Source organism: Cyprinus carpio, chromosome A8 (assembly GCF_018340385.1).
Source record: "Cyprinus carpio isolate SPL01 chromosome A8, ASM1834038v1, whole genome shotgun sequence".
Classification (NCBI taxonomy): Eukaryota; Metazoa; Chordata; class Actinopteri; order Cypriniformes; family Cyprinidae; genus Cyprinus; species Cyprinus carpio.
In genome coordinates, this window is record NC_056579.1 from 26225794 (window position 1) to 26253207 (window position 27414).

General features: G+C 39.0%; 1 protein-coding gene across 11 annotated transcripts in view; it reads left to right on the forward strand.

Annotated features, from left to right (window-relative positions):
- The window catches only part of LOC109085513 (membrane-associated guanylate kinase, WW and PDZ domain-containing protein 1-like), a 149593-nt gene that overhangs the window by 75229 nt on the left and 46950 nt on the right, over nucleotides 1–27414 (forward strand). For 5 of the 11 annotated variants that reach the window (XM_042762964.1, XM_042762972.1, XM_042762962.1 and 2 more), the window contains exons 3-13: nucleotides 7276–7395; nucleotides 8202–8378; nucleotides 13454–13685; nucleotides 13905–13987; nucleotides 14228–14229; nucleotides 16282–16345; nucleotides 18121–18178; nucleotides 18464–18567; nucleotides 21239–21358; nucleotides 23072–23257; nucleotides 25285–25917. In XM_042762964.1, the coding sequence (XP_042618898.1) occupies nucleotides 7276–7395; nucleotides 8202–8378; nucleotides 13454–13685; nucleotides 13905–13987; nucleotides 14228–14229; nucleotides 16282–16345; nucleotides 18121–18178; nucleotides 18464–18567; nucleotides 21239–21358; nucleotides 23072–23257; nucleotides 25285–25917 (1779 nt within the window). The remainder of the gene's footprint in view (nucleotides 1–7275; nucleotides 7396–8201; nucleotides 8379–13453; nucleotides 13686–13904; nucleotides 13988–14227; nucleotides 14230–16281; nucleotides 16346–18120; nucleotides 18179–18463; nucleotides 18568–21238; nucleotides 21359–23071; nucleotides 23258–25284; nucleotides 25918–27414) is intronic. The other 6 variants (XM_042762974.1, XM_042762973.1, XM_042762969.1 and 3 more) reach the window with 5 other exon arrangements.

A 27414-nucleotide genomic window follows, 5' to 3' on the forward strand; every position in this document is an offset into this window, starting at 1 on the left:
TACTCCGACACACACTTACTCACACACACACACTCACTCACTCACTCACTCACTCACTCACTCACTCACTCACTCACTCACTCACACACACACACACATACACACTCTTAATTCTGTCAGTTCATCAATTCTCTCTGTTTGCACAGGTGTCAGCACTGAGGCTCTCTGAACAGTGTTTTTACATGACCACACTGTGTTTGCTAGCATCTTCTTCAAGAGTTGCTTCATATTTACATGGCACTGACCTGTCATTTGAGAGCTGAATGAGATCATGATTTCTGAACTTGCATTGAGCTTGTTGTTCCTCAGTTCTCATTTTGATATCATCTTCTTTACGTGAAAGCAATGATATACACGTAGTTTGTTTGTTTTTTAATCACTGTATAGAATGTGTGTGAGAGACATGATTTGTGTGTTGTGTTCACACAGGGTGTTTATGGGTGTGATGTTGAAATGTTGATGGAATGCTTGTTGATTGAAGATGTTTATGTTGATAAATTCTCTCTGTTTGCACAGGTGTCAGCACTGAGGCTCTCTGAACAGTGTTTTTACATGACCACACTGTGTTTGCTAGCATCTTCTTCAAGAGTTGCTTCATATTTACATGGCACTGACCTGCTGAGAGCTGAATGAAAGTGAACTTGCATTGCAGCTTGTTGTTCCTCAGTTCTCATGTTTGATATCATCTTCTTTAAGATATACACTAGTTTGTTTGTTTTTTAATCACTGTATATGAATCTCCATGACTTAAAGCCTCATTTCCATGACCAAAAGTTTAACCATTCACTCTAACAACAGCACTGAAATCACATAGTATGTTTAAATGGTTTAAAACTAGTGTTTTTGGTTTTCGTTTCTCTTTGTGTTGTTACATTTTCTTGGTGAATAAAGAAGATCTGTAAAGTTGCAAAGACTAAAGTCTAACATCCAAAGAGATATTCTTTATAAAAGTTAACGGTCAACCACACACCCCTGAAACGGCTTGTTCTAACACACCCCACATCTCTACATCACTGTGTGGGAAGATTTGCATAACACTGCCCAGATGTTCACGCAAAGAAAGAAGGCCTAACTTTTATTCTCTTTGTTGCCAAGCTGCCATGTTGTGGAGTCGCTGTGTGTTTGTTCTTCCAAAAGAGGACACACTAGAAATCAGTGTTAAGTTGTATTTCAACACTGTTCCAGAACAGTCCAACCCAAATATTCAGATGTGTGCTGTGCATTTTATGGAGGATGAGGACTGTTTCCTGAACCAGCAGCCTGCAGTCTGTGGCACAACGGCTGTTTCTATAAAGTTGGGAAGTTCAAACTTTGCAAGGACAGTCTGGTTCGCGTCTCCAGTACGCACTAATCCACAAATTACTAAAGTTATTCGGTTTATAAATGTGCCTTACACTCCCTCTGATGTGAAATAAACCAATATCCTGAGTTATTCAGTTACTCCTAACAGTACACTGACTGAACTGCTGAAAGAGCAGCGATGATGGGATGAGCTCGAGCAGAGCAGCTGGACTGAGTCTCGTGCTGCCGGGACACGCATCACAGTATGTGAGGGGCGTAACATTTCCATCTCACGCTTGAGCATTCGGCCAATCACAACACACTGGATAGCTGGCCAATCAGAGCACACCTCGCTTTTCAGAACGATGAGCTTTGTAAACCGCATAAACACATTGCATTACACCAAATACACAAAATAATGTTCTTTTTAGCAACATCATATGACCCCTTTAAAAACAAAACCACACTATTATTTGACAGTAACAAACATTCAGGTTCAACTGAAAACATGTCATTATTTAAGTATAACTCACACAAACACATTAAGGATTTCAAGAGATCATCAGAATGGGAGGTCCGTGTAAGTTCTGATCATTTAATTTTATATTTGGAATGCAATAAAGAGAAATGGAAAAAATGGCTCGTTTATTTGTTTTTCCGTTTAGTTTTAGTTTTTTCTCATTTTTCCTTTGGGGTTTACAAATCAGTTTATGGCTTCAGTATTTCCCTTCGCACTTGTGGGTGGCGCTGAAATGCTCCTTTCATCTGATTGGTCAAATCGCTGGGCTTTCAGTACGGCCTTTTCATTCTTTCAGGCAGAATAAGAGTCAGTACGAGTGCAGCACTATAATGTCTGAAACCACCACTCACTGTTAATTAGCATAATATTTGAATCTGATGTTGCTGGGCACATAATTCGTGCTGCTGTGACTTGCAAGTGACCCCTTTAATGAGAGTTACAGTATGCTGACAGATTATTTCTAGGTTATAGTATTGTATGAATATTGTCCCATTGATAAATACAGTGCAAACAGTTCCGTCTCTTTGGATAAAAGTGAAGTGGAAATAAAAATCAATAATAGACTGAACAGTTCCATGATAATATGTGCATAACATTTACCACTCTCATCTTTTATTTAAGTCAAAAGGCACTAGATATGTGTGTGTGACATGAATAAATAATTGTGAAAATTAATAAAGTTAAATTTATTAAATAAATTAGAAATAAAGATTAAATTTATGAATGTAAGCATGTATAGCCAACTAAGTTCAAATGAAAAGAATGAGATAGAAAAGAGAGAAGGTAGAATCAGTGAACGCACCTTAATACTGACAAAAATTGACAGGGTTTAGGGTGAATAAAATCCCAATTTTTCATGCCTTAGAATTGTATTAGTTTTATTACATACTTAATTGGTTGATGTTTCTCTTAGTCTTCTTTGTTGGGCTTGAGAAAGCCAACATATATTTAGAATCAGAATCAGAATCAGAATGAGCTTTTATTGCCAGATATGCTTACACATACAAGGAATTAGTTTTTCATGATAGAAGCTTCCACAGTGTAACAGAATGACAGCGACAGAACAAAAAACACAGATATTATTTTGTGTGTAAAAATTAACTGTTATTTGAGTGATTGTTAATTTAAAATTTGACAATTGAATGTACAGATATATAACAATAGACAGTTGTATGTACAGGTATATTATGTGCAAATTGAAATGTAGATTTAAGATTTGTGTTAGATAAATAAGTGTATGAGTGTATAAATAGTGTTGTGTGTTCTACAGTTATTATCAAGTGTTCATTAGATGGATTGCCTGAGGGAAGAAACTGTTCCTGTGTCTGGCCGTTCTGGTGCTCAGAGCTCTGTAGCGTCCACCAGATGGCAGCAGTTCAAAGATGAAGTGTGCTGGATGTAGGGGTCCAGAGTGATTTTGCCAGCCGTTTTGCTCACTCTGGATAAGTACAGTTCTTGAATAGAAGGGAGGGTTGTACCGATGATTCGCTCAGCAGTCCGGACTACCCTCTGTAGTCTTCTGAGGTCAGATTTAGAAGCTGAGCTGAACCAGACAGTTACTCAAGTGCAGTGGATGGATTCAATGATGGCGGAGTAGAACTGTTTCAGCAGCTCCTGTGAAAAAAACTAAAAAGTGACGTGACATACAGCCAAATATGGTGACCCATACTCAGAATTCATGCTCTGCATTTAACTCATTTAAAGTGCACACACACAGCAGTGAACACACACCCGGAGCAGTGGGCAGCCATTTATGCTGCGGCGCCTGGGGAGCAGTTGGGGGTTTAGTGTCTTGGTCAAGGGCACCTCAGTAATGGTATTGAAGGCGGAGAAAGCGCTATACATTCACTTCCCCCACCTACAACTCCTGCCGGCCTGAGACTCGAACTCACAACTTTTGGATTACGAGTCCGACTCTCTAACCATTAGGCCACAACTTCCCCTGAATACTCTTAGTGACTTCAAGAACTTTGGATAGGCCTGCAACTTCTGTCATGACAAAATCTTCAGATCTGCATTTAGGGCACTGCCTTGAGGTCTCCATCCACTGGTCAATACAGACCTTGCACCCCACCACACTCCTGCAGCGTGAGGTGAACACAGGTTCTTTAATGATAGATGGGGGGGGGGCATACTTTAGCTCAATGATAGCTGGGGGAGGGGGGTATAATATAAAACAACATTAACTACTGCAGCTGGTGCCAAATAAAAAATTTTTTTTTTGGAAAACAGCAAGTCAAATGTAAAACAGAGGGCCACACACTTGCACTGAATGTAGCATTGAATAGACTGAACATGAGCAATACCCATGTTACTGTTTTAGCACCATATTTGTTCCATCTAGTTTTCTGTGTTTTGGTTAGTATATTTAAAGATGCAGTTTTTTTTTCTCCTCGATTTGCGATTTGAGGTTCTGAAAAAACAGAGGGATCAGCATCTCTGCAACTATATAAAAAAAAATATTTTACCACATAAATAACTTTCACTAATCCCTCCTTACTTCAAAACGTCTGTTGGAGGCCTCTCATGGCTTGCAAAATGTTTCCAGACAGATTCAGGAGATTGTCCCTGTGCGGATGAAATATTGAAGCAATAAACCTATTTGTAAACCCCAAACGAAAAATGAGAAATTGAGCCAAAATCTCATTTTCCGTTTGTTAAACTAAACAGAAAATCGAATAAACGAGCCATTTTTCCATTTCTCGTTATTGCATTCCAAATAGGAAATGAAATGATCAAAAACATCCACGGACCATGGGAGTCAAAACTGAGACTTTGACGACTGGAGAATCAGATTCTGTACCGGATGCTTTTCTACAGAGTCTTTAAACTCCAGATGAGGACTGAATAGCTGAGACACATCAGAGGACATTTTGGTAACACTTTATTTTGGTAACAGCGCATTTTTCGGAGGACAATCAGTAATGCAACAAATGCCTCATTTGTAATGGGTTTTAATGTTTTTGTCTCGCCGCTCCAGCACACACGGCATCACAGTATGTGAGGGGCGTAACATTTCCGTCACACGCTTGAGGTATTCGGCCAATCACAATGCACTGGAGAGCTGGCCAATCAGAGCACACCTCGCTTTTCAGACGATGAGCTTTGTAAAAATTGACGTGTTTCAGAAGGCGGGGCATAGAGGAGAAACAATAATGTACAGTATGTGGAAAATAATGTATTTTTTAACCTTAAACCGCATAAACACATTGCATTACACCAAATACACAAAATAATGTTCTTTTTAGCAACATCATATGACACCTTTAAAAACAAAACCACACTATTATTTGACAGTAACAAACATTCAGGTTCAACTGAAAACATGTCATTATTTAAGTATAACTCACACAAACACATTAAGGATTTCAAGAGATCATCAGAATGGGAGGTTGGTTGGGGGTTCAGTGTCTTGCTCAAGGGCACCTCAGTCGTGGTATTGCCGGCCCGAGACTCGAACCCACAACCTTAGGATTAGGAGTCAAACTCTCTAACAACTAGGCCACGACTTCCCCAGGTGAGCTTGGTATGTTTTGCTGGCTTTTATTTGTATTCACATATTAAATTTAATAAACTAAGGCAGGTCTTACAGTGACAGTTTTGTGTACTTTTTTTTTTTTTTTTTTTTTTTTAAGTAAATCACAAACTTGTGTGTGTGTGTGTGTGTTTGTGTGTAACAGTACCAATAAAAACATTACATAATGTTGTCATTTTTGTAATAAGATAAATCTTCTGATCTCACTGGTCTCTAAAGCACTGATATTATGGAGATTTCTTGCTTTGCTTTATGTCACTAACAGCTAACTTAACTATGGGTTTATGTGTTTATGTCACATCACTGTCTGTCCACCAGAGGGAAACAGAGAGCACCGTCCTCCTGCTGACACTTGATTTGAGTTGTGTGTGTGTGTGTGTGTGTGTGTGTGTGTGTGTGTGTGTGTGTGTGTGTGTATGTGAGTTTCTTTCTGAAGGCAGAGCCTCCCATGAATCATCTGTTCTGGACTCCAGTCTAAACCTTCATTTGATGTGTTTTGTTTTCTTGGGATTTATACTTCATTTTTTCCACTTTATTTCCAGATTTATTGGACATTCTTGTTTTCTGCGGATCTTTAACTCAGTCCTGCATTGGATCCTTCAACTTTTTCTCTGTTAATTCAAAAGGACTTTATTTTCAGCACAGTAGTGGTTAGAGCTCTGGGTTTAGATCCCGCCGGTGACATTTTATATCTTCAAAACACTGATTTAATAAGTAATATGTTTGTTTAGATTGTTGTTTTCAGTAGTCCATGAAAACCTGCTGCGCTTCTAGCCACTGAGGCCGGTGTTTGGTGTAGTCACATACATGATTAGACAGTGCTGAGGTAAGACACTGAGGTTTGATTAAGTAGGAAATTCAGAATAAATATTCATAGAACAAGATGGCCTTTTAAAAGATGTGAAGATGTGTAGATTGACTTTTGACTGCAGAGGTCAAGCATGTATGAAAGTGATTGTGAAGAGAGATTTCCTCATTCAAGCGTCCTCTTCTCCTCATCACAAGGGTTTTGATGGTTTTTCACGGGCTGAAGGGTGGAGGAGTGAGCAGATGTGGAGGCACAGTTTAGGATATGACAAGCACATTACAGAGTTTTGCCTGATGTAATTCACCTTGGAGCTGGCTGGTTTGCTTCATGCCTTATCATTTTCAAACAAACAAACAAACAGAAATAAATAAATCCCTGTGGGAAAAATGAATTGTTGAAACAAGGCTGCTGAAACAGTGTGTGGACACTGTTGATCTCTGTAGTAGTTCATCAGTAGCACACAGACCCGTGTGTCTATTCAACAATGAACATTCCACCATTGCTCTCTCACTTAGAAGATTTTGTTCATTTACAGAACTTTTCCAGGCCCTGGAAATCACAATTTTAAAAATTCCCTGATATTTCCAGCTTTTTCATGACTGTGGAAACATACAGAAATGTAACCTCTGTTACTTAGTTTGTAAAGGAAAAAAATCCTGACTTTTTATTCCTGCCATTACTGTACTGTGTATGAGAGAAAATGTCATTGGTTTGACAAACGCTGGATTTAAAACCTCTTGGTAGTGTAAAAGTGTCACACGTACATTCTACATGGAGCCTTGAACTTTTCTCACAGTTCTAATGGATTTCATGAAGCCTTGATGACTTTGGCTTATATGAGTGTAAGAGTGAAGCATTTGAGGTTGGTGTGTTATGACTCTGTTCTTTGCACAGATCGTGATTAATCTCTTCAGATCAGTCTGTATGCTTGTGTTACTATACTATTACTGTAGTAAGTAGGCAAATGTTATGAACGGCAAAAGGAAGTTAGGCCTGAAGCATCCTCTGCGTAAGAACACGAACTCAGACGCGTCTAGCTGTGGAAGCTCCGTTTGCATGCTGTTGCATCCCTTGAATGCAGTTCCCTGACAGCAGTTCAGAGATTTGACCCTCCACATGTTTCTCATGCAGGTACGACCCGTCCTCCTCGTGACGGCGAGCTTCATGGTGTGGACTACAACTTCCTGTCCGTGGAGGATTTCCTGGAGCTGGAGCGGAGCGGAGGACTGCTAGAGATAGGAACATATGACGGTACGTCAGACACTGCAAACAGCTCATGTAAGGACTGCTGTGAGAATAATGTAGCACCTGCCCAAAGATAGCATTAGCATGCTAGCATAGTCAGAAACAAAGCAAAAGAAACACACTGTATTGTCTGTATTCTCTGGAAGACTCACACACAAAGCCTTTCTGAAGAGCCGTGTCAGGCTGCAGATGTTCGTACAGTCACAGTATTTACAGAAACATGTGACAAACATCCCACTTATCAGTACAGGAGAGAGAAACATTTGAGCGTTTTAATGACAAAAGTGATTTGTTAATGATATCCTCATTGTACCACTAAACGAAGATCATGTGTGACGTTATGTGTCTTTAACTACTTCACTGATTTGTGTGCGTATGTGTACTATTGCAAACAGTCGTTACAAATCATCAAGATGAGTAAAAATAGATACATAGAATTAGTAGTATTTAATTTCTTCACTGCATAAATAAATGCGATGGGAACATATTAAATGAATACCATTTATTATAAACAGAACTATGAATTCAATATTTTTTTCAAGCTGCTTTCAGGTCCAGTGTGTAAAAGTTTGTGTCAGTTAGCTGTTGTAGTGATTGCTTTTACGCTGTTAGACAGCACGTTATAGTCTCTGACAAAACCTACAGAAATGTCTGTGTACTTCTGCATAAAACCTCCACCAAACTCTAGCATCAGTGTTAGAGGAGAGCTCACACATGGACTGAGCTGTGTGTGTGTGTGTCTCTTTCTCTCTCTGCCATGCTTTCTCTCCCTCTTTCTGTTCAAGCATGTTAATGTGTTCCTGGTTGCCTAGGTAACTATTATGGGACCCCCAAGCCACCCATCCAGCCTCTCAGTAGGACAGTGATTTCCCATGATGCTTTGCGAGACAATTGCACTGGTTCCCAGAAGTGCTGCGATCGTATGCAGCATGCACGAGTAGAGAATACAGCACTGCAGGAGGATGCAGACATGAACAACACGTTTACAGGTGTGTGTGTGTATGTGTGTGTGTGTGTGTGTGTCCGAGTGCTGGCGGAGCTTTCATCATCTTTGTGTGGAAGTCTGCCCGCTGGAGTGTGTGTGTGAATGATTAGATCAGATTCTGAGATCAAGCAGGCTTATTTCTGAACGTGTGTGTGTGTGTGTGTGTGTGTGTGTGTGTATGAGAGCATTTTTACTAGAGTTTAAGTTTGTTACTGGATGAACTGTTTGCACTGTTAGTACATATTGCATATTTTCTGTGAAAATAAATTTGATGTGTGTAAATTGCACTTTATTTTTTAGCTGTGTGTATGAAAAAAAAAAATACAAATAAACAAATGAAGCTGTAAGGTATGTAGTAGCTGTTTAATAAAAACAATAAGCCCATGAGAGGATGTGTTGTATTGTGACAACCTTGGAGTTATGATTGATGATCAGCTAACTTTCTCAGACCACATTGCTAAAACTGTCCGGTCCTGCAGATTTGCTTTATTCAACATTAAGAAGATCAGGCCCTTTCTTTCAGAACATGCTGCACAACTCCTTGTTCAAGCTCTTGTTCTGTCCAGGTTAGACTATTGCAACGCTCTCTTGGCAGGTCTTCCAGCCAGTTCTATCAAACCTTTACAATTAATCCAGACTGCGGCAGCAACATTAATTTTTAATGAGCCGAAAAGAATACACGTCACACCTCAGTTTATCAATCTGCACTGGCTACCAATAGCTGCTCGCATAAAATTCAAGGCATTGATGTTTGCATACAAAACCAGCACTGGCTCTGTACCCCTTTACCTAAATTCATTACTTCAGACTTATGTGCCCTCTAGAAGCTTACGTTCTGCAAGTGAACGTCGCTTGATTTGTTCATCCCAAAGAAGCACAAAGTCACTTTTACGGACTTTTAAATGAAATGTTCCCTCTTTGTGGGATTACGTTCTGAAAGTGAATATCACATTATTGTGCATCCCAAAGAGACACAAAATCATTTAAAACACATCTCTTCCATCTTTATTTGACCCTCTAACTTTTTCACTCACTATTCTAATTCTATTTATAAAAAAAAAAAATCTAACTACCTTTCTAATCTTTTTGTATTCTATCTATTTTCTTTTCCTTTATTATACAATTATAAAAAAAAGACCTCTAACACTAGCTTGCTCTATTCTTTTTCTATTCTATCTGTTTTCTTTTTATTTATTATATTATTTAAAAGCCTTTGCTACGTATACTGTGTTTAGGCTAACTGAGACTTGTTATAGCACTTATATATCATTGCTCTTTTGTTGTTTTTGATTGCTTCCATTGTCCTCATTTGTAAGTCGCTTTGGATAAAAGCATCTGCTAAATGACTAAATGTAAATGTAATGTAATGTGACAGAAGTATATATGGTTAAATGGCATTGACTGCGACATACACTGTGATCAGTACGATTTTTAAAGAAAAGTCTTTTATGCTCATCACCTTGATGATAATATGAAACTTCTTTAAAAAACATAACAATCATACTGATCCCAAACTTTCGAATGGCAGTGCATATTCAGTGTATTTACAATATCACACAATTTTGATTGACTTGCTGGTTTTTAAAGGGGTCATATGATGCTTTTTTAAAAGATCATTATTTTGGGTATTTGGTGTAACAGAATATGTTGACATGCTTTAATGTTAAAAAAATACATTATTTTTCCAATACTGTACATTATTGTAGGTCCTCTATGCCCCGCCTCTCTCAAAAGTGTGGTTTTCTACAAAGTCCCTCCTTCTGACAAGCGCAGTCTGCTCTGATTGGCCAACTGAACCAGTGCACTGTGATTGGCCGAACATCGCAAGCACTCGTCGGAAATGCAATGCCCCTTTTCACAGTTGCAAGCTTCATCTTTCAAAATAAATGTAAAGACAGTTAATAATGTTCAAGCCCGAAAGGGGAACAGAGTCACGTGACAGACACAGTGCTGTTGAACAGTCAACAGCAAATACATAAACTAATAAAAAACATACTTACAGTGGCTGATTCAGACGTGCCAGATTGTTGTAGTAAAGTCAGAATTACCTCCTCTCCTAGGTTCACAAAACGGTCGTCTATAAAATGTGTTGCTGTTCTGTTGTAAGTAATCTTAAAGATTCTTAAATGCATTTGCTTTCGGAAGGCCAAATAAAGTGCTTTTGCTTTCGTCTAGATACACACACATCTCCCTGACATTACTGCTTCAACACTAACTGTGTTACTGAAACCACACCTTCTTTCTTTGCGTGAACATTTGGGTGGCATTACACTAATATTTCCACACAGTGATGTAGAGATGTGGGGTGTGTTAGAACGAGCCGTTTCAGGGGGGCGTGGACGAGTCTTAACTTTTATAAAGAATATCTCTTTGGATTTGAGGCTTTAATCTTTGCAACTTTACAGATCTTCTTCATGCACCAAGAGCTTGTAACACTCCGAAGAGAAAGAAAAAATTTAAATCCCATCATATGACCCCTTTAAAGATGGTAGAACATAAATGACATAAATAATCATGAAATGTTGTTTTATGGAACAAACTGCTGAACTGTGAAGCATCTGGTTGCTGGCTTCATGTGTCTGCAGCGTATGTTTTTACCTGTCCAGAGCTTGTTTTCAGTGGACTCTGCTGAGCTCTACAGACTTGAGGACTGTCGCTCATCAGAAAAGATTTCAGTCCATTCGTCCCAGAACATTTCTGAGCCGCTACCATCTGTAGACACACACTCACGCAGGGGCTTGTGGGATATCTACAGAATATGCCATGGGGAACCAACAGGAAATTTTAAGTTGGAAGTCCTAAAGAGTGGTAAAATCAATGAATTATGGCATTTGAACACATTTCTATGTGCCCTTTGCCTTACAGAAGGCAGTTCAGTTCTGCAGTAATGTGATTAAAAACTGTGCATGGATTCAGAGCAGATCACTGATCTACAGTATACACTATAAACTGCTGCAGAGTTAAACTACTGCAAATTATTAGCCTTAATTTGCCTCAGAGCAAATGAACAGTATGTTCATACCTACAGTATGCTTTGAAGTGCCCTGACACCAACATTTGACCAGTAATTGAGGATTTCTGTAAACCTGTGATGATTTTTTTTTATGCATTTAGCAGACGCTTTTATCCAACGCAACTTACAGTGCATTCAGGCTACACATTTTTATCAGTATGTGTGTTCCCTGGGAATTGAATCCACGACCTTTTGCGCTGCTAACGCAATGCTCTACCACAGGAACAACATAACAACATAACAAATGATGACTGTCCAAACACTCAATAAAACAGAATGACACAATCTTGTCTAACAGTGGGACAGCAGTTTCTAAATAAAGTTGATCAGTAAGACTGGTTTAGGGAAGTTTTATTTTGTGAGGGGTCTCTGCTGGTTTGAGGGGGGTGTGTGAGTTTTTTTTTTTTTTTTGGTCTATAAAAACTCTGAATGTGTCCTGCTAGCTGTATATTAGCATTCTGCTGAGTGCTCGGCTCACTGCAGTCCTGGACAGCAGACCAGAGCAGTATGATCCGGCCTTCTGAAAGTGTTGATGAGCGTGAGACAGAGGCTCAGGCGCCGGTGTCAGGCTGCGGGTGAAAGTACTGAATGCACTGCGAGCAGCAAAACAGATGAAAAAAAGATCAGCTGATTATGAATGTCAGGGCTCGCAAAACTTTCAAAGACCTGGTAGCTCTTCGGACAGGCACTCTTCAGATTTTGATAGCTTGAAATTAATTTAACTAGCTTAAATAAATAATTAATTAATAAAAAAAAAGAAAGAAAAATAGAAAATTGGATAGGAATCAAAATATAATTCAAAAACATTTTCAAAACACAAAGTGTAGGACAGTGTCTACGGTAACAAATTAATCCATAAATTGACATGATTTACAGTTCAGATACAGGTTTTCACAAAACAAAAAATATGATAAAATGATGAACATCAAATTTCAGCCATTAAACCATTTTTAAGAAAGGGATGAATCGTAAATTATTATATTAATTCAAAATATATCAATATATATCTTAACTGTCTAGATTTTAAGAAGGCACATTAGCTGCTTTACAACTCTGCGTGTTTGCCATGTAAAAACTTATCCATATTCACATTGATCTGAACAAACTACAGGCAGGATTATTGAAAATGCACATTCATTCTCTGCCAGCAGGAGGCGCTGTCGGAAATATAGCGGTTTCCCCGCTAACAGCAGTACAGGAAGCAGCGCTGCGGAAAGATGAAAAGAAAATGCCATCAAACCTTTTCTGAAGATAGTCGGTTCCCTTCAGAGATTCATTCACATACAAACACCCATGCCACCTTTTGACTTTGAAACATGCAGTGCTCATATTTACTCGATGAAATCATTGAATCATCACATTAATCCATATCGCGATTCTTGTCTTTCATCCCCAAATGTAAGACTCTTGAAATTATAATTAAGACTTTTTGATACCATTTAAGATACTGAAGACTTTTTATGGTCTTAAATTTGTATCCTTAAATTGAAGACATTTTGAGGACCTGCGGGAACCCTGCATGTGAGATGTTCATTGGTCAGGGTGACTGGAAGACACAATAGTCCCGGGACGTCGGGCTAGCGGTTTTGCGAGCCCTGAATGTACTATATTTTCATTCAGTATTGAACAGTCAAATAGTTTAGTCTAATTCAACATGGACTGTTTTACCCAATCTTCATGTGTGCTGTGAATTTTTATATTAGAGCAAGTTGTACTAAATCAGTTTGAATTTAATTCAGTAGCAAAAAGGATCAATAGAAATTATTCATCAAATCAAATTAAGATGGATAATTTGACCCAAAATTTGTATGTGTTTAATGTATCGCACTGCTAGTTTAGCAAAAAAAAAATAAAAATACCTTCTGGAATTAACTCATATTTCAGTGAATACAGAATGTTTAATTAAAAACATTGAATCAAACACAGTTTTCCCCGAAATGTGTTATTTGGATTAGAGTAGCTCATGTTGTGCCTGAAGAAGCTCCTCCAGCTCTCCGGGTGTGTGTGCATGTGTTTGTGACTGTTCTCTTGTGTCTCCTCCCACTTACTCCTGTATTTTTACCCAGAGTTCTTAGCTCGTAGTCTCTTTCCCTCTCCCCTGCTGTGCACAGGAGACTCCAGCCAGCCGGATGTGCGCGGCGTGGTGCGAGACAATGCCCCCAGCTATGTGCTGAACAACATGGCCATGTCTCTGCCGTCCAAACCCCCGGCCCTTCCTCCGGACCAGGACCCGCTCGGACCGCTGCCAGACAACTGGGAGCTGGCCTACACCGAGAGCGGAGAGATGTACTTCATCGAGTACGAGCCGCCACACTACACACGTCACTTCACCCGATACCATAGTACTATCATGGTACAAGATCATTCACACACACATTTCAGAAAGAGAAACACAATAAACGTGTCTTAGGTCTGCGGTGAGGACTGGTTTGACACAGTCAGAACATAAACTTCAAAAATGTGTTGCTTACAGTTTCATTTCTTAAATATTAACACCAGCGATGCTGTTGTTTATAGCCACAACACAAAGACGACCTCATGGATGGACCCTCGGTGTCAGGACAAACAGCGCAAACTTCCGGAGGACTGTGACGATGATGGTAAGATCCGCTCTCTCATACCATAACGCATCTCATGTATGGGTGCTGCCAAATACCGCTATTGATGATGATTGTGATATTTTAAAACGAAAAACCATTATTGTGTTAAATATGGATGTCTCAATATACCACAATAACCCTAACCCATAAATGACAAACTCTCACATGTGACGTATGTTTCATTTATACTCGGCACCAGAGGGCGCCCTCGTGCAGAACATACACAAGCAGAACTCATAGAAGTAATGGGTGCTTCTCAAACAAAAAGCTGTGTCCTTCCTAGTTCAGTCCTTCAGAGGCTTGTAGGCTAGACTCCTCCTCGTCATTAAATGCTAGAGTGAGACGCTAGTAAGTGCACGTGGCTACGTCACATATGTTCCGTCCTCACCATCACTTCACAAAAACACTAATGAAACTTTGTTTTGGGAAAATACTTTTTATTTCAAATCTTGATATTATTTGGCTTTCTGTTAATACAATACAATGAATCGTCGTCTAGTCTCCCCGTGGCTTACATTATTGCCAGTTTAGTATTTAGTAATTTACACCAAAACAAAAGATAACATCTATCTTTTGTCCAAAAACATTATTTTTGTCTATTATTGCATAATAAATTCAGACAAGCCCAGTACTGACTTGTTTTTCATCAGTTTATTTTCATGAAATGGAATGGGTACAAAAGATTGTGGGTGATTGAAGGTTGTGGGGGATACATCCCATGCATCCTTCAAATTCAGCAGAATAAAGGACTCGAAAGGAAGGATCCTTCCGATTGAGATGACCTTCAGTGACGTTTGATGACGTGGATATGCAGCCTTCCACTTGAGAAGCACCCAATAATACAAATGACCTTCCAGGAAATCCCTATTATGGACAAAGGTGTGCAGCTATCGCTCTAGCTGAATAAAAAGGTTGTGGGTTCGAGTCTTGGGCCGGCAATACCACGACTGAGGTGCCCTTGAGCAAGGCACCGAACCCCCAACTGCTCCCCGGGCGCCACAGCATAAATGATACCCACTGCTCCGGGTGTGTGTGCACGGTGTGTGTGCACTTTGGATGGGTTAAATGCAGAGCACGAATTCTGAATATGGGTCATCATACTTGGCTGTATGTCACGTCACTCACTCACTCACTCACGTCTCTTACTTCAAAATGAATAAAATAGCTGAAATATTTGACTGATGAATCAGGATTCCTCAAAGTGGTGGAAAAGCTGGATATATGCGGGAATTTTGACAGTGTGATTTCTAGAACTGAATGGAAATGAATAAACATGTAAAATTCCATGAAATAATTATTTTACTGGGTAGAAATGGAATATGTCAAAAGTCCTTACCCTTAATCTTTGTCCAGTAAGTCACAAACAGCTGGAAACACGATGGGGGCCTTCAGATATTGTTGTGGGCAGCAGGGGCCTTGGAGTCACAGCTGTTTGAGCTGTGCTGTCACAGGGTTTGTTCAGCAGATAGCTGGGTCAGTTGCTGAAGATGTGCCTGACCTGATGAGTGCTGTTTTGGCTCAGGACAGGCAATGTCTCTGACCAGCAGAGGGCACCCTTCATCAGCAGTGTTCATTACTGCCATCATGGGCATTAAAATCTGAATCTCATGAGGAAAAAAGATTTCTAAACAAGTCTTAAACAGAGACACATCTCTGTGTTTAAAGTACAAACACTGATACTCAAGCTAAAGGACTGATTTCAGTAAAGTTGCTATGAAGCAGTTTGTATTAAGGAAAATATTCAAATGGACTTGATTCACAAATATGCAGTTCTCATGTAAGAACTATACTAGTGTATGAACACACATGTTAATGTATTTCAGGAGATGTTTAATGTCTTTATTGAACTGGGAAACGTGTCTGTGTCCAATCTGAATCGTGTTCGGATGTTTGGATACTGCTCAAGATTAGAGCGATTGTGTCATGATTCACAGTACATTATAAAAGAATGGCAAAAGTGCCATACAAGTGTGCGACTGTGCATGCTCTCTAAACTCATATATTACCCACAACCCCCCACTCCACTTTCTCAGTCATAGAAAAATAGCAGGTCATACACTGAAAGCCATAATTATTTGAAGGTAATGAATTGATCAAAAAGCCCTTCCATTCAGATGTCTTCATGTAATGATGTAAAGTTTGTATGTTCATGATCTCTCTGATGAACTTTTACTGCATGCTGTAGGTGTGTGAAGCAGTACGCTGACCGTGATGGTTCTGTGCTGTTATTCTGTCATTGTTCATCAAATATTCACACTTGTGTGTTTTGTCTTGTCTGTGTTCTTCTCTTGGAGGAGGGTGTACATACAGAAGAGCTGGACAATGATCTCGGTACGTCTCTCCTCTCACCTGTGCCAGGTTTGATTATTCAATCTTTGTTAGCATGACTGTCTCTATGTGTGTGTGTTTTCAGCAGCAGGGTGTCACTTCTCAGGTCTTCGGTACTGAGAGTGAATGCAAAGCTCCTTAAAGCTGCTTCTCAAAATACCAAAAATAGTGGGATAGTCCTGTATGGTTTTGTTTAACTTTGAGTTTCATGCATAAAAAAGGATGTGGGATATATAGATCCTTCCACTAATGTAATATAACGCTTGATAAATATGAGCAAAAATGCATTTGTTGTTTATCTTTTTGGACTATCATTTAAAATACTCTGTAAAATCTGTCCTTTAATTAAAGTGAAATAAAGAAGATTGGCTCCTAAAAAAAGAAAAACAGTTTTCTCAAATGTCAGCTATGATTAAATCTTGATAATTAAGAGCTTTGACCAGCTGTTACAGCTCGATTGCAGCATCACGACAGATCAAGCTTGACCACATACTATACCTACAGTCACCTTATTAGGACTGCACGATTAATCGTATTTTAATCTCGATAACGATATCCACCTTTCTCGATTAATTAAAAATAATCGTCACGATATTGGCCGGCTCATTATTTATCCTGAAACGTGTTTTGAATTTGGCATTTGCGTTATCTTGCATTGCTAACAAGTCTTCACTAGCGTTCATGCTTGCGGTTGCCAGATGTGAAGAGCTTTAAGCCACAAAACAGTGCTTTTCTCCTTTAAGGATACACTTTCTGTCCGGTGTTTTATTTAATTTGTGCAATCTGGCAACCCTGTGCGTGCTCACTGATGGCGGAACAAGCGCTGATGATGATATGAAAACATACGAGTATAGCGATCTCCACAGCGATATTCTGCTTACATGAGAGTGTCATATAGACCAGGGGTTTTCACCCTGTGGGGCGCCGGCACTTGTCAAGGGGGGCGCGAGCATCAGTTAATTCAGAGAGTGTAGTATTTTCTAAAATTTTTTTTAGTTTTCATGTTGGGATGGGGATGTTGTTTTTCAGTGTGTATTAAGGGTTTGAGCAAAACTGGCAAACCATTTGCGAACAAATTGTCACTTAGAAAATGTAATGTGAATACAGATGACAAAACACTAACTAAAACCATGAGTTTTGTATTATCTTAGTTGTTTAAATGAAGTCAGTGTATAGTCAGTGGAGGTTGGTTAATTTCCCTGCTTAATAAAAAAACCAAAACAACAACAACAACAAAAAAAACCCCACTAAAACCAGCCGAAGCTGGTTGACTGATTTTAGTTGGTCATCCAGCCCTGACTTTGCTGGTCAAAGCTTGTCAAAAGGCTGGTTTTAGAGGGGTTTTGACCACTTCCTTAGGGAGACCAGGCTGGGAGACCAGCTGAAGCTGGTTGATTGATTTTAGTTGATAAGTTTGGGAGGGTTTTTTAGCAAGGTTTTTTTCTCAGCAGGATGGAATAATCGTTTTTAATAATCGTGATTATAATTTTAATCAAAATAATCATGATTATCAGATTAACCATTATCGTGCAGCCCTACACCTTATGATAGAAAACTGGGCCGATCTGTTTCATGGACTCTTAGTTCCCCTTAAGCATTAATCAAATTAGCAGAATAGCAGTGGATTTCTAAAAATCCTCGTCCAGTATTCATTGAAAAAAGAAAAAAAAAAAAAAAACTCAATGGAAATTTTGGTGACAAAGTGTGGGAAACAGTCTTTTCATAACACTTACTAAACTCTGAAACACATACCATGCAGCTTCTATCATTCTTTTGGTCAGTGGCTCTTGATTTGTTTGTGTCAGAACTGCCTCCTGGCTGGGAGAAGATCGACGACCCGGTGTATGGAGTCTATTATGTTGAGTAAGTGTAAAATCCCTCCGTTTCACAATCAGTTCAGTTCAGGTCAGTGACTGAATTAAAGAAATTCCCTTTATTCTGTAAATTGTCAATCAACTTGATAAATTTGGGGCTGATTATTGAAAACGATTACTGTAGGAATCATTGAGTAACAAAAGCACCGGATCATGGCCACAATTTAGATTGCATCATGCACTGTTTCATTTAGTAGAGAAAATCGAGTCAGACTGATTGTCTGAGATCCGTCTGAAGGTGATGATGCTGACTGGCTGTGTCTCTGTGTCTCAGTCATATTAACCGTAAGACGCAGTATGAGAACCCGGTTCTGGAGGCTCGGCGGCAGAAGCAGCTGGACGCGCAGCAGTCGCCAGAGGACGGACGCTACATCAGAGGTGCGGCTCACTTCAGCCTAATCATTTCAGGAACACTTACTGAAGCTCAATACCAAAAACTGCTTACAAACTCACATACACCACTGTGCAAAAGTCTTAGGATTTTCACCAACAAAAAAGTTTATTTCTATCTTTTGCTCTAGTGTGTCAGTGGGGAATATCAATCTACATTTCCCAACAATCATTTTGCCATTAATTGTAATAATGCAGTGAGAGTTTTGTCTGACAGCAGCCAGTGCTGCACACAGAGATCTGATCTGATCATCATCAGTCTGTCTGTGATTACATGAAGAAACAGAACAAACTGAGACAGATTCAATCCAGAAGAACTGTGGCCACGACTCCGAGACGCTTCACAAACCTTCCTGCAATACTATGTGCAAGTGCACCAAGGTCTATAGCTGATTTAAACACAAATAATGGACACATTAAATATTGATTTGATTTAATTAATGGAAGTTAATTGATTGAAATCTATTTATGGAATAATTTTTTACAGCATCCTCAGTTTGCAGCATTTTTGCACATGTGCCTAAAACTTCTCACAGTACTGAAGCTTTGCAGGAAGGTTTCTGAAGCATCTCGGAGAAACAGTTCTTCTGGACTGAATCTGTCTCAGTTTGTTCTGTTTCTTCATGTAATCACAGACAGACTGATGATGATCAGATCAGATCTCTGTGAGCCCAAAAATCTCACTGCATTATTACAGTTAATGGCAAAATTAATGTTTGGAAATGTAAACTGATATTTCCTGCTGACACACTACAGTGAAAGATAATAACTGCAGAGGTTTAAAAAAAAAAAAAAAAAACTGAAATAACTGTCTTAAAACTATTCTTTTGTGAAATATATTTTTTTGTGGTTATTATTTTGTGGTGAATATGATATTTTGCATAGTGGTTTTTTATTAGTTGTGTGTTGTTGTTTATGTGTTTTTGTATAGTTTTTTTATTTGCATGGGTTTACACATGCTTACATAGATTGAATTGCTGACACTATTTTGATAACCCACTTCTGACATTCTTATTAATATAAGTAACTTTGTAACTGCATGTAAATTCTGTCTTATTAGAGTACTAGTAGACTGTTAGGTTAGGATTAGTAAAATAGTTTCCCATGTACTTGCAAAGTGACTTATAGTCAGTTGAAGCAGGAAGTCTATTAAAGGATTAGTTCACTTTCAAATTAAAATTTCCTGATAATTTACTCACCCCCATGTCCCTCAAGATGTTTATGTATTTCTTTCTTCAGTCGAAAAGAAATTAAGGTTTTTGCTGAAAACATTCCAGGATTTTTTTCCATATAATGCACTTCAATGGACTCCAAACGGTTGAAGGTCAAAATTACAGTTTCAGTGCAGCTTCAAATGGCTATAAACGATACTAGACGATGAATAAGGGTCTTATCTAGTGAAAGATTGGTCATTTAAAAAAAAAAAATGGTGTATGCTTTATAAACACTTTTCTCTCACTTCTGCCGACTGTCAAAACCGGAAGCCGTTCCGGTGGATGACGAAGCACATATGGGTCGCGCGTGCGTTTCCTTACTTTAGCAAAGGAAAACCAGTCTCCTCTTGGCTTATATCGAAATCATCCGACATTTTTCTTAATAAATCCTTGTTTTGGGCTTCTAATTCGTGAACGGCGTTTTGTTTTGTTCTCTCTCTGCATTCGTCACTAATCACGCAACGCCGACGTGCTTACATCATCCACCAGAGCGGCTTCCGGTTTTGACAGTCGGCAGAAATGAGAGAAAAGTGTTTATAAAGCGTATACATTTTTTTTTTTTTTTTTTTTTAAATGACCAATTGTTTCATTAGGTAAGACCCTTATTCATCGTCTGGTATGGTTTATAGCCTTTTGAAGCTGCATTGAAACTGTAATTTTGACCTTCAACCGTTTGGAGTCCATTGAAGTGCATTATATGAAAAAAAAATCCTGGATTGTTTTCAAAAACCTTAATTTCCTTTCGACTGAAGAAAGAAATACATAAACATCTTGGATGACATGGGGGTGAGTAAATTATAAGGAATTTTTTTATTTGAAAGTGAACTAATTCTTTTATATTCTGAGTTGGCTTGCAAGTTACTTATAGTTAGTAGAATGACTAAAGTCGATTATCAAGTTAAAGTGTTGAATTGAAATTTTTCACTCTTTCTGCCTGTAGCTCAAAATTAGCCGGTGCACATTCAGACTCATTTTGCCAGCATGGGTCTCATTTATTCAAATTTAAAGCTGAATTTTCAGCATCATTGGTCCAGTCTTCAGTGTTACATGATCCTTCAGAATATTTTTTTTTTACCTTTATTGTTACATGCAAGTCATTAAGAACAGGTTCTTATTTACAATAGCGCCCTGACAAGTGCAATAACCACTTAGGGAAAGGGAAATAGGGCTAAAATAAATACAGAACACTAGAAATACATACAGGTTAGCATTTACATAAATACAGTTTAAAACATCAAACATCATCATCAATCTGATATGCTGATTATTGATGTATTTACTGTAATTTTTGGTTAATTTAATGTGTTTTTGCTGAATGGAAATTTCAGTTTGTCTGTCACTTTATTTAAGACATGCCAATATACAATGTAAATTTTATTATCAAATGGTTCTTATCTTATACTTATGTTTTTTTCTGTTCTGGTGGTGTTGTTGGTTCGTGTCAGAATGGATAGAGGAGCACTCATCCGCCGGTGCTGCAATAGGCTCTTATGTGCCCAGTCATCTGGAGACATACAGAGACCCTCAGAGCATTCCATTGGCCCCTCAGGCCCAGGGCCCCAAGCGTGAGACTTCACTCACTTTCATTCCCATTTACAGTCGAGGCCAAAAATATTGGCCCCCTTGGTAAATATGATCAAAAAAGGCTGTGAAAATTCATCTGCATTGTTAATCCTTTTGGTCTTTTATTTAAAAAATTCACAAAAAATGTATCTTTTCATTGGATAATAAGAATTTAAAACGGAGGGGAAATATCATTATGAAATGAATGTTTTTCTCAAATACTCGTTGGTCACAAATTATTGCCCCCCCCCCTATAAATTCTTATGAGTAAAATATCTCTGAAGTATATCCCCATTCATATTCACAATTTTGAGCACTCCAGCATGATTATAAACATAAAATCACAGAAATATAAAGAGGAGGGAAAACAAAGCCCAAATTCCCTTAATCATCCATCACAATGAGAAAAACCAAAGAATATATTTCTGATGTGCAGCAAAAGATAATTGAGCTTCACAAATTGGTCAAGTGGCTTTAAGAAAAGAGTTAGAGCAGTGAAAATTCCCCATTTCCACCATCAGGGCAATATTTAAGAATTTCCAATCAACAGAAAATGTTACAAAACTGCCTGGAAGAGGACGTGTGTCTATATCGTCCTAATGTGCGATGAGAAGGAGTGTTTGAGTGGCTAAAGACTCTCCAAGGGTCACAGCTGGAGAATTGCAGAAAATAGTTGAGTCTCTGGTTCAGAAAACCTTTAAAAAATTGTCAAACAGAACCTACATCAACACATGTTGTTTGGGAGGGTCACAAGAAAATTCTCCTAGCTCATTCAAAAACAAACTAAAGCATATTCAGTTATCAGCTATGACTGGAACTTCAAATGGGAATGGCTTCTATGATCAGATGAAACTAAAAAATTAGCTTTTTAGCAGCAAACACTCAAGATGGGTTTGGTGAACACAGAGAGAAAAAGTACCCCATGTGTACAATGAAATATACTGCTGTATTTTTGATGTTGTGGGCCTATATTTCTGCTGGAGGTCCTGGACATCTTGTTTAGATACATGGCATCATGGATTCTATCAAATACCAACAGTTAAAAAAATCAGTAAGTGACTGACTCTGTTAGAAATCTTGTAATGGACCATGTTTGGATCTTCCAACCGTATAATAACCCAAACACAAACCTCGAAAACAACACAGAAATGGGTCACTGAGCTCAAAACCAAGCTTCTGCTTGCTATAGCCATTCCAATGCTCTGACCTGAACCCTACGGAAAATGAGAGGAGTGAACTGAAGAGGAGAAGCACCAACATGGAGCTGGGAATCTGAAGGGTCTGGAGTGATTCTGGATGAAGGAATGGTCTCTGATCTCTTGTCAGGTGTTCTCTAACTTCATCAGGCATTATAGGAGAAAATTAAGACCTGTTAAACTGGCAAATGGAGGTTTCAAAAAAGTATTGAATAAAAGGGGGCCATTAATTGTGGCCAATGTGTATTAGAGAAAAACATTTATTTCATAATGATATTTCCCCCCATTTTAAATTCTTATTATCCAATGAAAGGTTAGATTTTTGTGAATTTTTTAAATAAAAGACCAAAAGGATTAACAATGCAGAAAATTTTTTTACAGCCTTTTTTGATCATATTTACCAAGGGGGCAATATTTTTGGCCTCGACTGTATATGCAACCACCAAGAATATTGACTAAATAAGCATTTACAGTGACAGAACTGAATAATTAATGATGTATGTGTGTGTATCTGAGCAGGAGGAAAGCCGTTCTTTACCCGTAATCCAGCCGAACTCAAGGGGACCTTCATAAGCACTAAGCTGCTGAAGAGCAGGCGAGGCTTTGGCTTTACTGTAGTCGGCGGCGATGAGCCGGATGAGTTCCTGCAGATCAAGAGTCTGGTGCTGGACGGACCGGCCGCTGTGGACGGAAAGATGGAAACAGGTCCGAACATCCTAACCAGACATGACACAAGAACAGCTCTCTCTCTTCCATAATCATCTGAGTGTGTCACATGTTTCTTAAGTCTCTCCCACACTGAAATCAAAGCACCGCCTCTCTTACATATTAATCATCAAAAATGAGAGAGTGATTCACAAACACTGCATATCAAATTACTAAATCCACAAGGAGTTTTGTTGTGTCGCATCATTTTTTCATTAATTGTGGGCAGAATCTGTGGGTTAAGAAATGCTTTTCGACATGTAGTGTGTGCATTTACCTTGAAGCTTATTGTCCCTGTTTTACGCCTCTCTCTTCTGTAACACATCCTGAATGATACCTGAAGAGTAAAGGATTTGCGTTGAAGTGAACTGTGTCAAAGATAGGGATTTACAAAGAGTTGCTAATCAGTTAATCGCTAATGGGAACTGGTTCAGAAGAGCTATCTGTGACCTGTGCTGGCAAAATGAGTCACAATGAGCTAATTTTCAAAAATGAGTTAATGTTAATGATGTATGATTTGTTGAAATCAGACAAAAAATGACTGAGCTACATCTGTTTAAAGTCGATCGATTCAGCAAAGTCAATTCCGAGAAAAATCGAGTTCAAGTCTTCTGAAGGTTCCACAGCAAATGCACAGAGCAACGGTACATCTTTTCCTCCACTTCTTTTCTTAATAATAATTACTATATTAATAATCACAATATAGCTATTTTTATTTGTTATCTTTGTTATTATAAATAAGAATAGATGCAAAAAAGTAGAACAAATATAAGAAATAAACAAATAATGCATGACCTTTTTCATTTTACATATAAACAAAAGCATTCACGCAAGAAAAACAAATAATCAAATGTAAAAATCACTTTTGTCTGTTCATTACAAATAAATGGATTATTAAATCTACAAAAGCAGTTCAATCAAGAGCAGTGAGTGAGTCCCTCTTTTCTTTTATTGTTAGATTAACATTAATGAGACAGACTGCATATATTAAGACCTACTGTAATGCACAGATCTAATACAATGTTACGCATCAGATTTTTTTTCCCCAACAGTTCCCCAAACGTTCACTTAAGACATAACAGATTATGTTTGAGTGAACACTTATATACTGTAATTCTGTGTATATGTGTGTAATTATCGGGATCACAAGCACTTTGGATGACAGTTAGCGCAAGAAACGAGTCAGGAAGGCACTCCTATCAGAAAACATACAAATAAAGATAATTTAACATCTAAAATTATTATTTGGAGCACTGGAATTGCTAGACGAGGGCTTAATGAACTAATTCTTTGTGAAACCCTCAAAATTGACTAAAATTGACATTTTCAACTCTTTTTGCCTGTAGCTCAAAATTAGCCCGTGCGAATTCTGATTGATTTTGCCAGCACGGGTCACATTTGATAGTGAAGAATCACTAAAAATCAGCCATTTTCAGTTTCAGTCAAAAGAAGTTTTGGAAGCCTGAAATCATTCAGCAAAACAGCGTCGTTTAGCGTTTCTATGATGGCATGTTTTGACTGTGTCAGTGTCCATTTCATGCATCCAGTGGATAAACTACAACAGCTGTGTAACACTGATAATATCAATACTGATATGGATTCTTAAATCTCAAGTTCAGTCTTTTAGCTTGTGCAGTTAAAATCTCTGAAAATTAGTGCTTTATCAACGGTAACCAACAGCTCTGAGAGGAAATCTGCAAATTCTTTAAGGAATTCTGTATACGGCCCTGGTCATCTATACACAGTAGCCAGAGCAAGAGATACGATAGATTTCTTTTGCATAGCTGACAGTGTAACATTAAGCAGAAGTATTTCGAATGATTTAAACCTATATCCTGTTTTCTGTCTTTTTTTCCGGTTTTCAGCCAAGTACTCTTAAATTTTTGGTTTTAGCCCATAATTTTCATTTAGATTTCATTTGTGATGCACGTCTATTTGATGATGAGTTGCAGGTCACATGAGTAGAGTGGTGCGGCTATTTCTCTAACACATATATGTGTGTGTGTGTGTGTGTGTGTGTGTCTCAGGTGACGTCATAGTCAGTGTGAATGACACCATAGTGCTGGGATATACTCATGCTCAGGTGGTGAAGATATTCCAGTCCATACCCATTGGCTCCATGGTCCAGCTGGAGCTGTGCCGCGGCTATCCTCTGCCCTTTGACCCCGACGACCCCAACACTAGCCTGGTGACCTCAGTGGCCATTCTGGACAAAGAGCCTATCATAGTGAACAGTCAGGAGGGCTTGGAGCCCATCCCCGGTCTGGCGGTTCAGATGGCATATGGTGGAAGGACCGTTGAGCCCGTCCCGTACGGCCCCTCTGCGGACAGCGCTCTGATGGCCACGGCTGACAGCTGTCTCGCTTACGCCAGTGAAGTGGTGACTCTGGCATCCTCCATAGCCACGCAGCCCGAGCTGATCACGGTCCACATCGAGAAGGGCGACAAGGGCTTCGGCTTCACCATCGCAGACAGTCTGGCTGGCGGAGGGCAGAAGGTGAAGCAGATCGTGGATTACCCACGCTGCCGAGGGCTGAAGGAGGGCGACATTCTGTTAGAAGTCAACAAGAGGAACGTGCAGGGCATGAGCCACAACCAGATCGTGGATCTCCTCAGCAAATGTCCACAAGGGAGTGAAGTTACTCTGCTGGTGCAAAGAGGTGAGCGCATGCATTTCCACAGTCAGAATCAGCTTTACTGACCAGTGTCAGGCTGCTTCGGTCCAATTAGGAATGAACGCGGTATTGTCAAAAAAAAAAAAAAAAAAAACCCTGCAAAATGTACAATATAGTATAACTGAGTAATGAAAATACTTGCAGTGTGTTTAGGCAGAGTTGAGCGTTGTAGCCAATCGCAGACATGTCTGAACACAGCAACCAATCAGAGGCCTTTTAATGTGTCACCAGTTTCTATTATTATTAGTTATTAACTTGTCTTGTGGACTATATGTAAACATCTTTCATGTGAAATAGCTTGTTTAAGGCTGTACTAAATAAAAAATATTATATTATTATTTTGTGAAAAGTACTAACATTTTGTGGGTTTGGTAAGGTGTATGTAAACATGTATATATGTATGTCTGTGTTGAGACATGCTGAAGTTGCATTTGGTCTCGTACTATATCGCATACCTTGTCAGTGTCGTGCACTTGCTTAGCCCTTTGTTGTGATAAACAGCAAAGTGTGTTTAAGAGCTAGCAAAAGACAGTGTAAAGAAATACTGTTTGAGAGAAGCAATCAATCAGCGGAAGTTAAAAGCAGATCATAAGTGTATTATTTCTTGTCTCATTGTGTTTAGCACAGTTTTAATTGCTAGGAAATGCTTGTTTTGTTTACTGTGTTGAGATGTACTGAAGTTGCGTTTGGTCTCGTACTCTATCGCATACCTTGTCAGTGTCGTGCGCTTTCTTAGCCCTTTGTTGTGATAAACAGTAAAGTGTGTTCAGCTGAATTAATTTTCCGTTTTGTCAAACGGGTATAAAAAACATTAGTACACCGCAGCAGCGGTCGCGGCATTACTAGTCATTCAAGACTAGAACCTCATGGCCCTGATAGAGACCTGGATCAAACCAGAGGACACTGCTACATCTGCAGCACTCTCCAATAATTTCTCATTTTCCCACACTCCCCATATGATTGGAAGAGGTGAAGGTACTGGTCTGCTTATCTCTAATGATTGGAAATGTATTCCTTTACCTTCTCTGGGTATTAGCAGCTCCTTAGAATCCTATTCAGTCACTATTAACCACCCTTTTAAAATCCAATTTGTCATTGTTTATCGACCCCCAGGACCACAAGGTAATGCTCTCAAACTTTCCTGAAGATTGTACTCTCCTAGTTATGCTTGGAGACTTCAACATCCACTTAGATAAACCTCAGGCTGCAGACTTCCACACTCTGCTTGCCTCTTTTGATCTCAAGCGAGTGGACTACCTACTCACAAATTTGTGAACTACAGCTACTCACAAATCATACAACCATCATATACTGGTTACTCCACTGCACACCTCGGATCACTTCCTCCTCACTCTTAATCTCAACATGGCTCCTGATACAACACATACCCCTCAAAATGTCATCTTTTGACGTAACCTACACTCACTCTCACCCTCCTGGCTATCTGCTATGGTTTCATGTTTGCTTCCTCCCCATAAACAG